The sequence below is a fragment of the Vicugna pacos genome, chromosome 1, assembly GCF_048564905.1.
Source record: "Vicugna pacos chromosome 1, VicPac4, whole genome shotgun sequence".
NCBI lineage: Eukaryota > Metazoa > Chordata > Mammalia > Artiodactyla > Camelidae > Vicugna > Vicugna pacos.
The window spans coordinates 27,308,258-27,321,411 of record NC_132987.1 but is presented as its reverse complement, the minus strand read 5'-3'; the positions used below and the strand labels follow the sequence as shown (position 1 = coordinate 27,321,411).

At 37.6% G+C, this 13,154-nt stretch overlaps 1 protein-coding gene, 1 long non-coding RNA gene and 1 pseudogene across 4 annotated transcripts in view; 2 read left to right on the top strand and 1 right to left on the bottom strand.

Annotated features, from left to right (window-relative positions):
• The first annotated feature begins 58 nt into the window (after nt 1–58).
• On the top strand, nt 59–2,140 carry LOC140695903 (uncharacterized). Its single transcript, XR_012071739.1, has 2 exons — nt 59–141; nt 1,725–2,140. It is a non-coding gene; the product is annotated as an uncharacterized lncRNA (long non-coding RNA).
• A 705-nt stretch (nt 2,141–2,845) lies between these two features.
• On the top strand, nt 2,846–3,282 carry LOC102535232 (histone H3.3A-like; annotated as a pseudogene).
• Nucleotides 3,283–12,303: 9,021 nt separating this feature from the next.
• EIF2A (eukaryotic translation initiation factor 2A) overlaps nt 12,304–13,154 on the bottom strand; it is a 39,326-nt gene continuing 38,475 nt past the window's right edge. For all 3 annotated transcript variants that reach the window (XM_006202799.4, XM_072959024.1, XM_072959028.1), the window contains exon 14: nt 12,304–12,698. In XM_006202799.4, coding sequence (XP_006202861.1) covers nt 12,633–12,698 — 66 coding nt within the window. In that variant the 3' untranslated portion in view covers nt 12,304–12,632. The remainder of the gene's footprint in view (nt 12,699–13,154) is intronic.

Here is a 13,154-nt window from a genome sequence, read left to right as displayed (position 1 = left end):
GAATGCGCCTGCGCTTCCCGGCGCCAGCGCACGCTCCGGGAGAGAGAGCTGACCCTGTTACGCGGTCCTGACCCACCATCTTGGATGTGTGAGGAGTCTCTGGGATGGAGTGAGATGAGCAGGGAGGAAACGAAACAGCTGGTGGGATGTTAGAGGAGCCTGTTAATTATAGCTCCTGGTACACTTGGGTTGTACATACAATTTCATGTAATTCAGACACTTAGCTCCTTGAGCCATTTAGGAATACCTATTTAACAGCTTTGATTCAGGTGTGGGGATAAAAGAGAAAGCCCCTGCTTTCCAAACAGTAATGCTTCACTCTTGGGAGGGGCGCGCTCTGGCCTTTTCTTTGAACTTGCAATAGTGCTCTCTCCTAAAAGAATATTTTTTTAAAAGCCCTTTGGAAAATTTCAATCATATAGAGGAACGGAATAATGACCTTACTCATTAATGACCTTTAACAAGTACTGGTATTTTGACAATCTTGACCGTAAATAGTATAAGCAGTAATCAGTTCTCCCCCAGGGAAGAGAATGTCAGACGTATCACTTCATTTATAGATTTTTAAGCATGTAGCTTTAAAAAATAACTAATCTCTGAGGGAAAGAAAAACTGACCATGCCATTATCCCGCTTGAAAAAAAATTATTGCTTAATACCAAAATAACTGGTGTTCAAATTTCTCTGGTCTTAATAAATATTTTTGTATTGTTCATTTGTCCAAATCAGGACCAAAATAAAATTAAATCATTGCCATTGGTTGATATGTCTTTCAGGTCCCAATAAAGTCTTTAAGGTCAAGAATATAATAGGAATTGAAAAAGTTTCATTTATTATTTATTGAAGCTATTCAGAACACAGACCATAGGGAATCAGTGGGAGTCTCAGTAATTATAGTATCTGAGCCTTGAGTGATTTATGATTTGGGGAAAAGTATTGGGGGTGGCAATGGAAAATTTAACCATTTTTTAAAATAAAGCCTCAGAATTAATAAATATTGGTCATTCTGGATCACTGAACACAAGTATTGCAATTATGAAATACTTCAGCTATGAGTTCAAGAAACATTTGAAAACGAAGTTCTCAATAAGTGTGTATGCCCATAGTTCCTCATACCCAATAGCTTGAATGTAGTGCATGATCACAAATTGTTTCCTAATTTAAGGAACATTTTACAATAGTGTTTAGCTCACTTAAACTTTAAGTGACTAAAACAAATCTATATCTTAGGACAAAAGAACTGCAAAACCAAAATCTTAAAAATGTCTTCAGTAATCACATTGATTTTTATTTTGTTTGTATTATTATTTGAAACAAATTCCCCTAAAAAACTGAGTTCTTCTGCCAAGTTTCTGAGTAACCTCTCTATCCAAAACTGTATTCCCTTTCTTGTTCCACCCCTGTACCCCTGAGGATCGCGAAGTATCAAAGAAAATCAAGAATTAAAACTTAGCAGAAGCCTGCAGGGCCTTTGCAGGTACAAAAGCCCATCCATGTACACTATTTCTTGTTTGTAGAAAAAAGGCTTTAGTCTCCTAGGCCTTCCCCAAGTTCCAAAGAGCAGACTCAAGGAGCTACTAATTAGAGAAGTGAGGGAATGCAGAAACAAAGGAAATCAGTCAAGCAAGAAAAATAATATCTTAAACTGTAGAGTCACAGGACTCCTAGTTCTTCCTGAAGGGACATACATAACAATCTGATGTATATCTCTGTGTTATCCTGCAGAAACTAAGACCCCTCCCACCCAGGTGGAGGACGGTGACTACATGCTGATCACTAGTACATGGACCCCAGACAGGTTGGAACTTGAAGGTTGATGATTAAGATTCCCAAAACATCACCCTGACAACCAACCAACCAGAAGAAAGTCCACAAGCTGATGATGCACCCTGCAATCCTCATGGCTAATGCTGCCTTTAAAAATCCTTTCCTGAAAGCTGTCAGAGAGTTCGGGTTTTTTGAGCATTAGCTGCCTATTCTCCTTGCTTGGAGGCCTGCAGTGAACACTGTACTTTCCATCACCACAACCTGTTGTCAGTGGGTTGGCTTTGCTGTGCATGGGGCTAGTGGAACCCAATTTGGCTCAGTAACATACTCTAAGACTGTTGCATGTAATGTGAAATAAAGCAAATAATTGATTATATTGGCATCGATAGGAATGGAACTTTTTGGAGTAGAAGGAAACAGTTTTAAGTTAGTGTATTAAAAAATACATCATGAGAGAGCATTTTTTAATTAAAAAACTATTAGAAATTCTTTGCAACAATGAATTAGAAATGTGATTATTTCAATAGAATTTGATACAATTTACTTCATTAATTTCTCAACAAACTTAGAAGGAAATTTCTTTAACCTGATAAAAGGCATTTAACAAAAAGTGCAAACATCATATTTAATTTGAAACATTAAATTCTGAGGAAATTCCCGTTTCAGTCAGGAACAAGTTAAGCATTCTGACTCTCACTGCTCATATTCAGCATTGTGCCAGATTGTATAATTGTGCACTAGTGAATTTGGTAAAACATGAAGAAGAATTAAAATGGGTAAGTACTACAAAGAAAGAAACAAAACTACAGTTGTTTGCAAACGATTATATACGTAGAAAACCAAAAAGAATCAATTGAGAAATTTTGAGTATAGCAAGGTTGTTGGATACATCACAATTTACAAAAATCAATAATTATCCTTTATCAACAATTTAAAAATGTAATTTTTAAGAAGGTACCCCTTGTGTTCGCAGCCGCCGCCGCCGCGGCGCCATCGCTCTCCAACTCCAGGGCCGCCTCTAGCTTGCCGAGCTCCAGCCGAAGGAGAAGTGGGGGGGTAAGTAAAGACGTCGCTATACCATGGCTCGGACAAAGCAGACCGCCCGAAAATAGACCGGTGGTAAAGCACCGAGGAAGCAACTGGCTACAAAAGCGGCTGGCAGGAGTGCTCCCTCTACTGGAGGGGTGGAGAAACCGCATCGTTACAGGCCTGGTACCGTGGCACTCCGGGAAATTAGACGTTATCAGAAGTCCGCTGAACTTCTGATTCACAAACTTCCCTTCCAGCGTCTGGTGCGGGAAATTGCTCAGGACTTCAAAACAGATCTGTGCTTCCAGAGTGCAGCTATTGGTGCTTTGCAGGAGGCAAGTGAGGCCTATCTGGTTAGCCTTTTTGAAGACCCCAACCTGTGTGCTATCCATGCCAAATATGTAACAATTATGACAAACGACATCCAGCTAGCACACCGCATACGTGGAGAACGTGCTTAAGAATCCAATATGATGGGAAACATTTCATTCTTTAAAACAAACAAACAAACAAACAAAACTCTTCTTCCTGTTATTGGTAGTTCTGAACGTTAGATTTTTTTTTCCATGGGGTCAAAAGGTACCTAAGTATATGGTTGCAAGTGGAAAAATGGGGACAGAAATCAGGTATTGGCAGTTTTTCCATTTTCATTTGTGTGTAAATTTTTAATATAAATGCGGGGACATAAAGCATTAATGCAAGTCAAAATGTTTCAGTGAACGAGTTTCAGCAGTTCAACTCTACCCATTCTTCAAAGCCAACTCACTGTATGTTCAGTGAAGTCTATCTTCAGTGCTTCCTGCTCTCTGCCCCTGAAGCACTCAGCACTGACCGCCTACTTAGTCATTATATTTTGTTGTTATCAGTTATTACTATGTGAGACTCTTCTCCTCTTAGCTGAGCCTGGCAAGGGCAAGGACTGTCATTCTTCCTTGTAGTCCCAGTGATCATGGATTTCTTGAAATAATAACAATAAGATGAGAACAAATAGTATCAGCTACTGTCTATCGAGTGCCTGCTATATACAAGGTGCTATTAAGGGCTTTACCTATGTTAATTTATTAATTAATTACCAACACAGAGAAAATAATGTTTGAATGTGTGCATGTCATGTATGGTTAAGATTGTAAACAGTGAAGAAGAAAAGAGAAAATAAACAAAAGCCAAGAGAGGGGTCACTGCATGACTGCTGTGCTGGAGGGGAGTTCCACTAGGGGATGAATGGGAAACCAGACTGGGAATGTAGGTGAGGTAGATTGTGGGAGACCTTGAATGCCAGGCTAAGCAGTTTATACTTTTTTCCTATAGAAAGTGGGAGCTATTGAAGATTGGCAGCCTTATCAAAGCATTTGTCTTAGGAAGACTGATACAGTAACTGTGTGCATAATGATTGAAGTAAGGAGTGTCTCAAGGTAGGAAGTCATATATAACAGGAGACAGTAACTGCAGAACAATCATTATAAACCACCTGACAGGAGTACAAAACAGGGCACAAGGAATAATTAGACTTGGTGAGTTTTTGAGGAAAGACTTCTTCAAGAAGATCACTGCAGGGTAAGAAATATCTCAACTGGGAACAATAAGATGTGCAAAAGTAGGCAAGTGGAGAATCTCATTAATCCTAGGTTTCCACTGCTGGGGCTCAGACGTGTGGGGTCTGGCTGGCAGGCAGACAGATGTGCATCTGGATGTGGGTGGGGGGGCATGGAATGCATCCTTCTGGGAAATGGTGCATTTTAAGAGAAGAAGGAGCCAAACAACAAGAGCCCAGGCAGCAACGGAGCGCAGGTCTCTGGGGGAAAGATGATTCCAACACCAGCATAAGGACAGTCACTCAGATTGTATCCCCATCCCAGCCCAACTAGATTTTAAAAAATGACAGGTCTTAAAGTCTAAAAATTCAGCACAACATTGGAACCCCAGAAGTATAGTTTTTAACAACTCTCCCCCTGAAGAATACAATGCAAAGGGGTGAGAGACATTCTCCATCTTATCCAGGGAAATAAATTATGGCGTGATGCTCTAGCACATCAGGACTGTGATACACTAAATGTGTCCAGATATTGAAAGAGATCCCAGTGCTTAGTGGAGCAACCCTAGTTGCCAGCAGAGGGCGGGTATCCAACAGCGCAGAGGTAGCTCTCATCAGACCTATGGTGTAACAGGGGCAGTGGCAGGCACTACAAGTTCTTGAGCAGAGGAAAAAGTGCTACAGATTTCTGAGGAAGGTGATTTTGGAGACTGAGTGCAAGATGGCCTGGAAAAAAGAGACAATAGAGATAGTAGAGCATAGGAGTGATGATCACTGGTTTTAAAGTCTGATCCTTTTCTCTCTTGCTAGCTGTGTAACTGAGTCTCCTCACAGAGTTTTAACAAGGATTAGAACCAAAAAATGTCATATGTAAAAAGTTTAGCCTGGTGCCTCAGTAACTGACAGTTATTATTACTGGTCTAAAGTAGTAAAGGTTTTGAATATGGGATGATAACTGTAAAGAAAAAGGAAGAGACACAGCTAAGAGAGATGTTTCCAGAGGAAACATGGTGGTTGTTGATGGGTGGTCTAGAGAGTGAATGTTTGTGTTCTTCCCCAAATTTCTACATTGAAGCTCTGACCTCCAGTGTGATGGCATTTGGAGGTGGGGCCTTTGGGAGATGATTAGGTTTAGATTTGCTCATGAGGGTGGGACCCACATGCTCACAAAGACAAGGTCACGTGAACACACAGCAAGACAGCAGCCATCTGCTAGCCAGGACGAGAGCCCTTGCCAAGAACCGAGCTGGCCAGCACCTTGATCTTACACTCCCCAGCCCCCAGAACTGTGCGAAATAAATGTCTAAGCCACACAGTGTATGGTACGTCGTTGTAGCAGCCTGAGCTAAGACTGTAAACAATCAAGAATCCTGTCTCTTGCTCAGGTGTTCTTCTGATTTAAGGCAGAGGATGGGGTCTGGGCATCTATGTATTTGTTTCCTCAGACTGTGCAGCCAAGTCTAGTGCGCTAGATCTGAGGTCTCTTAGGATACAGACTGAGGTCTTATTTGTCTTCAAATCTCCAGAGCACCCAGCCAATTGGGATGAACATGGAAGTTACTTGCACTTTTACTACAGTGAATGGTACATTTCAACTTTTGACTGGATAGTCAAGTAGACTTATGCTGGAGATAGCTGGTAATACAGTACTAGAAGGAGACAGAATGTACACATCCGTATTTGAGAATAATTTAAGTGCATGTGGTGGCTACAGTTATGAAGGAACATTCATACATAGTGAACACATAATATTCTTGAGGCCTCAGAAGCATCTAATACAAAGTAAATTAATATAATCAGCTTAAGTGGAATTTAAAAGCAGGATCTGGAGGACATAGCCTGTATTGAAAAACATTATTTCAACCAAATGTATGCATTTCAAGATCAAAGGTAAGTAGGAAATTAAGAACTCTGTACAAAATTTGATTGATCAGCAAGTTATCTTGTGGGGGTTTCTTCATAATATTAATAAAGTGTGCATTGTTAAAACGTACACCAGCATTGACGACTCCTCTTCTGGTGATAGCACTTCAGTTTCTTTGGAGGATTGGCCAGAACTCATTGCACACAATCTTGGTGGGACTGTCAATTAAGATGCCCAAATCTTTCCCAGCCAGAGCTGTGCCTATGTCCAAAGTGAAAAACTGTTAAAGCCAACTAATTCTGGTAGAAACCTTGAGGAGTGTTCTAGATTCTAAACTACTCTGGCTCCTGTCATCTCCAGGGCCTCACTGTTTATCTTTTCATTTGAATCTGTGAGCTGTAACATATTTTGCCACTACTCTTTGCCCCTTAAGTTAGAGAGACTCCATTTTGTTGCTTGCAAACCAAGAACCCTAACTTAAAGCCATGTATCTTCTTTCTTTCCTTAAGCCTACCTTAGGCTTTTAAACTGTTACCACTCCATGTCCAACTATTAAACATGGAATTATACACAGACACTACTTGGAAGTTCAGATAGTAGATTGTCAGTGTCTAGGAGGCCATGACACAGATGGGATAATCCTGGCCAGCAAGCTGTTTAGGCTAGCAAGCTCAGAATCAAGGCCAGACCTCAGTGCCAGGAAGGACCTGGAGCAAGAAGCTTAGGATTAAAGGCTTATGATAAAAACTATGTTCATACGAAAACCTGCATGCGGGTATTTACAGCAGCTTTATTCAAAACTGTCAAAACTTGGAAGCAACCAAAATGTCTTTCAGTAGGTAAATAGATAAAATGTGGTCCACCCAGACAATGGAACACTATTCAGTGCTAAAAAGAAATGAGTCATCAAGCCATGAAAAGACATGAAGAAAATTTAAATGCATATTATTAAGTGAAAAAAAACCAATCTCAAAAGGCTGCATATGGTATAATTCCAACTATATGACATTCTGGAAAAGGCAAAAGTATAGCAACAGTTCAGATCAGTGGTTGCCAGGGGAGAGGTAGGGAGATGAATAGGAGGAACACAGATTTTCAGATCAGTGAAACTGCTATTTGATACTATAATGGTGGATATATGTCATTATACATTTGTCCAAACCCATAGACTGTACACCACCAAGAGTGAACGTTAAACTATGGACTTTGGGTGATTAGGATACATCAAGGCAGGTTCACCAATTATAACAAATGTACCACCCTGCTGGGGGATGCTGCTAATGAGGGAGGCTGTGCATGTGTGGAAGAAGGGAGTGTATGGGAAATCTTCAGCTCAATTTTGTTGTGAACCTAAAATTCCTCTGAAAAAAACCTCTTCCTTTCCTTTGCAGCAGTCAATCACTAGGTCAACCACTATCTTTTTCTCCTCCAGGGAACAGGGGGATGTCCAGAAATAGAGACTCTTCCTTCAGATCAGAGGGAGTTCAGATTCTAGCATCTTCTGTGCAGGTTGGCTTCATGGCTGTGTGAACCTGTGCAGTTGTACAGGGCCCAGCACTTAAAAGCACCTGCACTTGGTTTAATGCTTGCTGTCACTGCCTTGAAATTCTTAATTTTTGAAAATGAACTCCATATTTTGCCCTGGATCCAGATGCTTCTATGCCCAAGGCTGATCACTTCTCTGCTCTGGTCAATATTACCAAACTATCAAAAAATAAGTGCTAAGATAGAAACTTAAAAGAGTGTCCTTGCTGGGAAGAAGAGGGGAAGAGGACACAAAAACAAAGCAGGCTGGGCACAATGAAAGGTTCTCTCTGGTGATACCACAATTCGAGGATTTCACCTGTTTAGCTTCAGTTGAACATAAGACAAATAACCAAAACTGAGCCCAGAAGTAATTTTGCCTGAGGATGTGAATGCAAGAAGTTCTGCTTTGTCAGATATTTTAAGGCTTTAAAAATACAGCTGACTTTTCTTTTAGAAGGAACTTAATTCCTAAGAGATTTGTGGAGGTATTCCCAAGTCACACAGTGCCTGATTTGCAACTACCCCTGGGTTACACAGTACCTATTTCCTCTTCCAAGAGTGCTCACATCCCTCCCCAGCTCAAGTGATAACCTGAGATGGCAACCTGGCTGTTACTGTTCCACCCCAATTCCAGCGTCTCTCTGCTTCACTTCTCCCTTGCTTCCCCTCTTTCTCTGTCTGTCTCATGGATATCTTTTTCTCTGTAATGCTTTTTTCTCTTTCCTTTCTGCTTCTGTTTTTTGTTTAGTGATCTTAGGAAAATTTCTCTTCTTTCTTTCCCTCTCTTCATTTCATTTATATACACCAAATGACCTCAACTGTGGTTAAATTTAATAGTGAACATTTGTATACAGGGAAACAGAAGTTTATATGTATGTAGCAAAAAAAAAAAAAAAACCCAACAAAAAACAGTAACTAAAGCACACAAAAATGACCAAGAGCATCTGCAGGACTCTCCCAAAATTACCTTCTACTTTTTCATCTAAATCTGCTTAAAAAGTTAGCATTCCAACTTTCAAAATGAATTCTTATTCTATAAGAATAAGCTTTTTTTGTTTTAGTGAATCTATACCCAGTTCTTCCATTTAAGGTTTTTATGGGCTCCCCTCAGCACCCATAATCACTTGTATTACTACCTCTATGGGGAAACACATTCCATTTTGCAAACATTTGACCTACAAACTCTTGAGACATGATTTGCTACAAGAGGCGATCACTGGGAGAACTCAGGGGAAAAACAGGAATAAGTCTAATGGTAAGAGGATAGAGGATTAATCCAAGGAGCTTGGCAATATAAAAAGAAAGGGCAGCAACCCAGGATATTAAATGTGTAACTTTTAACTGAGTGAATATATTTTCCAGATATGTTCTATAATTTCTAACGCCTTAATGTCCCAGTACTCTGATCTTTGAACCCCTCTAGCGGCCATCTCAGGAGTTGCATTTTGGTTGAAATGAATATAAAATGCTTTTAATTTTCAAATTCATTTAAAATATAAAGATATGATATTATAAAATATAAAAACCCTTTAGAATTGTGCTTTTCTGACTTCCACTTCAACACAGCAAAATAAGCATACACATTTGCCTCTCTCCTTTCTCAGGATCTCAGAGAAATGACAGTAGAGTGGTACAAGCTATAAACCCATGGCAACACTGGAAAGAAGGCAGTGGTCTAGAAACCGTAAAAACTCTAGAATAAACAGAAAGCAGATATGGAAGTGCAGTTCTTCCACATGACCTGGAGGTGAGAACAAGAAATACTCTTAACCACAGTAATATCACCCATCTTTTTATGTCAATATACATTGAACACTTGTTTATAATTTATTTGCCTAGGTGCTATAGACTGAATGTGTGTGTCCCTTAAAAATTCGTATGTTGAACCTAGTCACCAGTCTGACAGTGTTTGGAAGTGAGGCCTCTGGGAACTGCCTCAGTTCAAATCTCGCATCCTAGCTTTGTAATGTTGGCAAATTTCTTAATTCTATAGCCTTAGGGGCATATGTATTATTACATTATATATTATAGAAAGATCATACAGATATCCATTAATAATAAAAATAATGTAAGTGAGTCAATTAGTATGTGAAGTAGGGTTTTTGTATTAGGTAATAGGTCAGGATAAAAGATGGAATCCCAACTTACTAGGCATTTATAAAAGAACACAGCAGATTTTCCAAGTCCACTTGTCAAAATTCCTTAAAAGATAAACAAGTTTATACTGTAAAGCACAGAGAACTATATTCAGTATCTTGTAGTAACTTATGGTGAAAAAGAATATGAAAACAAATACATGTATGTTCCTATATGACTGAAGTGTTGTGCTGTACACCAGAAATGGACACATTGTAAACTGACTATACTTCAATAAAAATAATAAATAAATAAATGAATAAATGAATGAAAGAAAGAATGGCCAAAAAAAAATTCTTTAAAGGAAAAAAAAAAATCAGAGGCATTTTTACAGACATTTACCTACCTCTCATGCTGCCTCAGTTATTAGGTGATGTATTTCCAAGAGCAAATGAATTCCACCCAATATCCATAACATCGAGTCCTTACCTTAGATATTAGTGGTATATAAAATTGAACTGGAAGAAGACAATTTCCTATTCTGAAGCCTAGTCTCAGTTGATTATGATTTTTAAATTGTACAAAACTCTATTCTTCTTTACATATAAAAAAGTTAAACATTACAAATAAACCTGAAGTTCCTTTTGACCACTCTCCACCCTAGTAGTCAGTGCCATCAGTTTTGTGTGTACCCTCATCAAACTTTTTTTCTGGAAGTTTACAGACTTCAATGTTTCCATAAAAAAATATAGTATTGTTTTGAAAATATGCTGTATTATTTTATTTGGCAACATATATAAGCAGGTTTTGACATAAATTATACCTCTATTTCTTTTCTAAGAGAATTTCTTTTTTGGGGGGTATGATAGTTGGGTTTTGTTTTTCTCCTCCCTCCCTGAGAACCTTGCTTAACTCATGAAAGAGCCTTTGTGCCTACTGATTTGCCTTCTACAAGCTTATATGATGTTATTCACGGACGCTTATGACAAATGCCAAATACACTTCTGACATGATTAAGGAAAGATTTTTACATTGCACTTTTCTTTTTTTCTTGTAAGTGGAGGTACTAGGGATTAAACCCAGGACCTCGTGCATGCTAAGCATGCACTCTGCCACTGAGCTATATACCCTCACCCCCAAACCCCAAAGAAAAGGAGGTTTTTGTGAGAATCCAGGATTTACAGGTTTTCCTTTATAATGAATACAGCAATGTATTTAAAATTTCATTTTCAAGCAGACTATCATCACTTTACACTTTTTTTTCTATCACCATACTCTTACTCCCAGAGAATAATATATTTAAAATAAAAATCAAATAAAATATGTAAAGAACACCTCAGTGATTTTTGCATCGATATTTGCCCAGAATTAAAACATTTCTTTGGAAAAAATTAAGTGGATTAAATGATTAGAAAAATGAAAATAATTCTAAAAAATGAGTCTAAGCAATCTAAGAGTTTTGGTAGAAAGTCACCTTGGAGCAATTAAAAAGCATCTGACTAAAACAAAAGGTTCAATGATACTACCTCTGAGACAAAGATTTTTTAAATGATTAATATGTTTACTGTAAACTGTGCTATAAATGATAATTAATCTAAAAAAAAATTCTTCGGCTATCAGGCCAAAAAACATTACACTGTCTCAGGATGCGTTACTTAACATTTTATTAGAAAAACAATCTTTTAAGTAATATATTATAAAAGTAATCAAACTGCCTAAGTTTCTATTATCAGAAATGAATTAATGTTGAAAGCAATTCTATGTACGAGTGTGTGTGAGTGTGTATGTGTCTGCCTGTGTGTCCACACTTACTCCACACACAAAACATTTAAAATATCATTAAAATCTTAATGTATTTAGTCTTTACCAAATACTATTAGCAGCTTTGGGGCATCAATAAACTCAACTATCTGTGGTTATCTCTCAAAGTATTTCTAGGCTCTTTCCTTTTACTTATCAGTTTAAATATTAGCTCTGGAAAATGAAAACCTGTATCAATGAAAATGAAATAAAAACAACTTCAACTGTAAAACTGATGAAAAAATTGTAATAGACTCTAAAACCGAATATAAATTAGTTTTGATAGCTGAGTGTCTTGGATCATCAGTACATCTTTTTTTAATCATATGAGTGAACAAGCAAAACAATCAAGACTCGACTATAGCAAAATAATCATAGTTCACGTTTTCAGCAGCAAAGGCATAGTTCAACATTAAATTATTAGGTTTATTACTTGATATCTCAAAATAAAATGTTTTACTATTTTCTATTTTTAAAGTCTATATTTACTTTAGAACTAGTTAGAAAAACTTTACTTCAAGTACTACAAATAATATAAACAATATATTTAGTGCAACCTGATTTTAAGGCTTTTCTTTAAAGTTTGACAATATAATGTTTTAGAATCAAGGAAGCTGTATTAGATATTCAAAAGAAAAATTTCCCAAATTAGCCTTATAAATTAATAAAGGACTTGTTAATTAGGAACTTATAACAAAGCCAACAATGACTAAAAGCAAAATGTCTTTATTTGTTTATATGGTAAATACTGTCCCTTACCAAAAAAACAGTGACACTGGTCTTTCAATCTGTCAAGCTTAACTAAAAAAATCATGTGTCTCTTTTCTATATCACGGGTTGACATAATATAGAATGCAAGATGTAAAAATCAACTTAATAGACATTATTAAATAATTTCACACATATGCAGAATCTTGGATAAATGGTTAACATTGTAAATGAACATTAAACGTGAGCACATGGATATTCCATGTACACCAGTTTAACAGAAAGTATGTTTGTACTGATTTCTGGTAACCAACTTGCTTTCTGTGAATCTTTAAATACCCAGTTCCAAATCTTCCAGCTCCTGGAGAAGGGCTTTCTCTTTCTGAATCTTCTCCAACTAAAAAAGTTTAAAACAATACAGTTATTAAATAAGAAATGAAATAATTATTGGATCTATAGCTATTCAGCAAAGGAGAAAAAAATTTAGAGAAAGTATTTCTGAGACTTTATCAGATCTACTGGTAAACACAGATTAAAAAAATACAGTTTACAAACAAGTTCTAATTTGTTATTTGGTATGAATGAATCAGGGGGCAAAAACAGAGCTGTCTTAATGCATCCCTTTAGGTCTAATAAATTTTTCACTCTACACTTGGGCTTCAAAGTGCTGAGGAAAGGAGGCAGGAAAGGGGCAAACAGGACAGTGTAACCAGATACAGGAAGAGAATCTTCTATTTGTCTATCATAATAAACTGCCTTTATTTTCAGCAGCAAAAGCATTAGTATGCCTCACAGGAAATAGGCACTCCCTTGTTCACCATGACCCACATCATGTCTTCCCCTATCCTCCCCT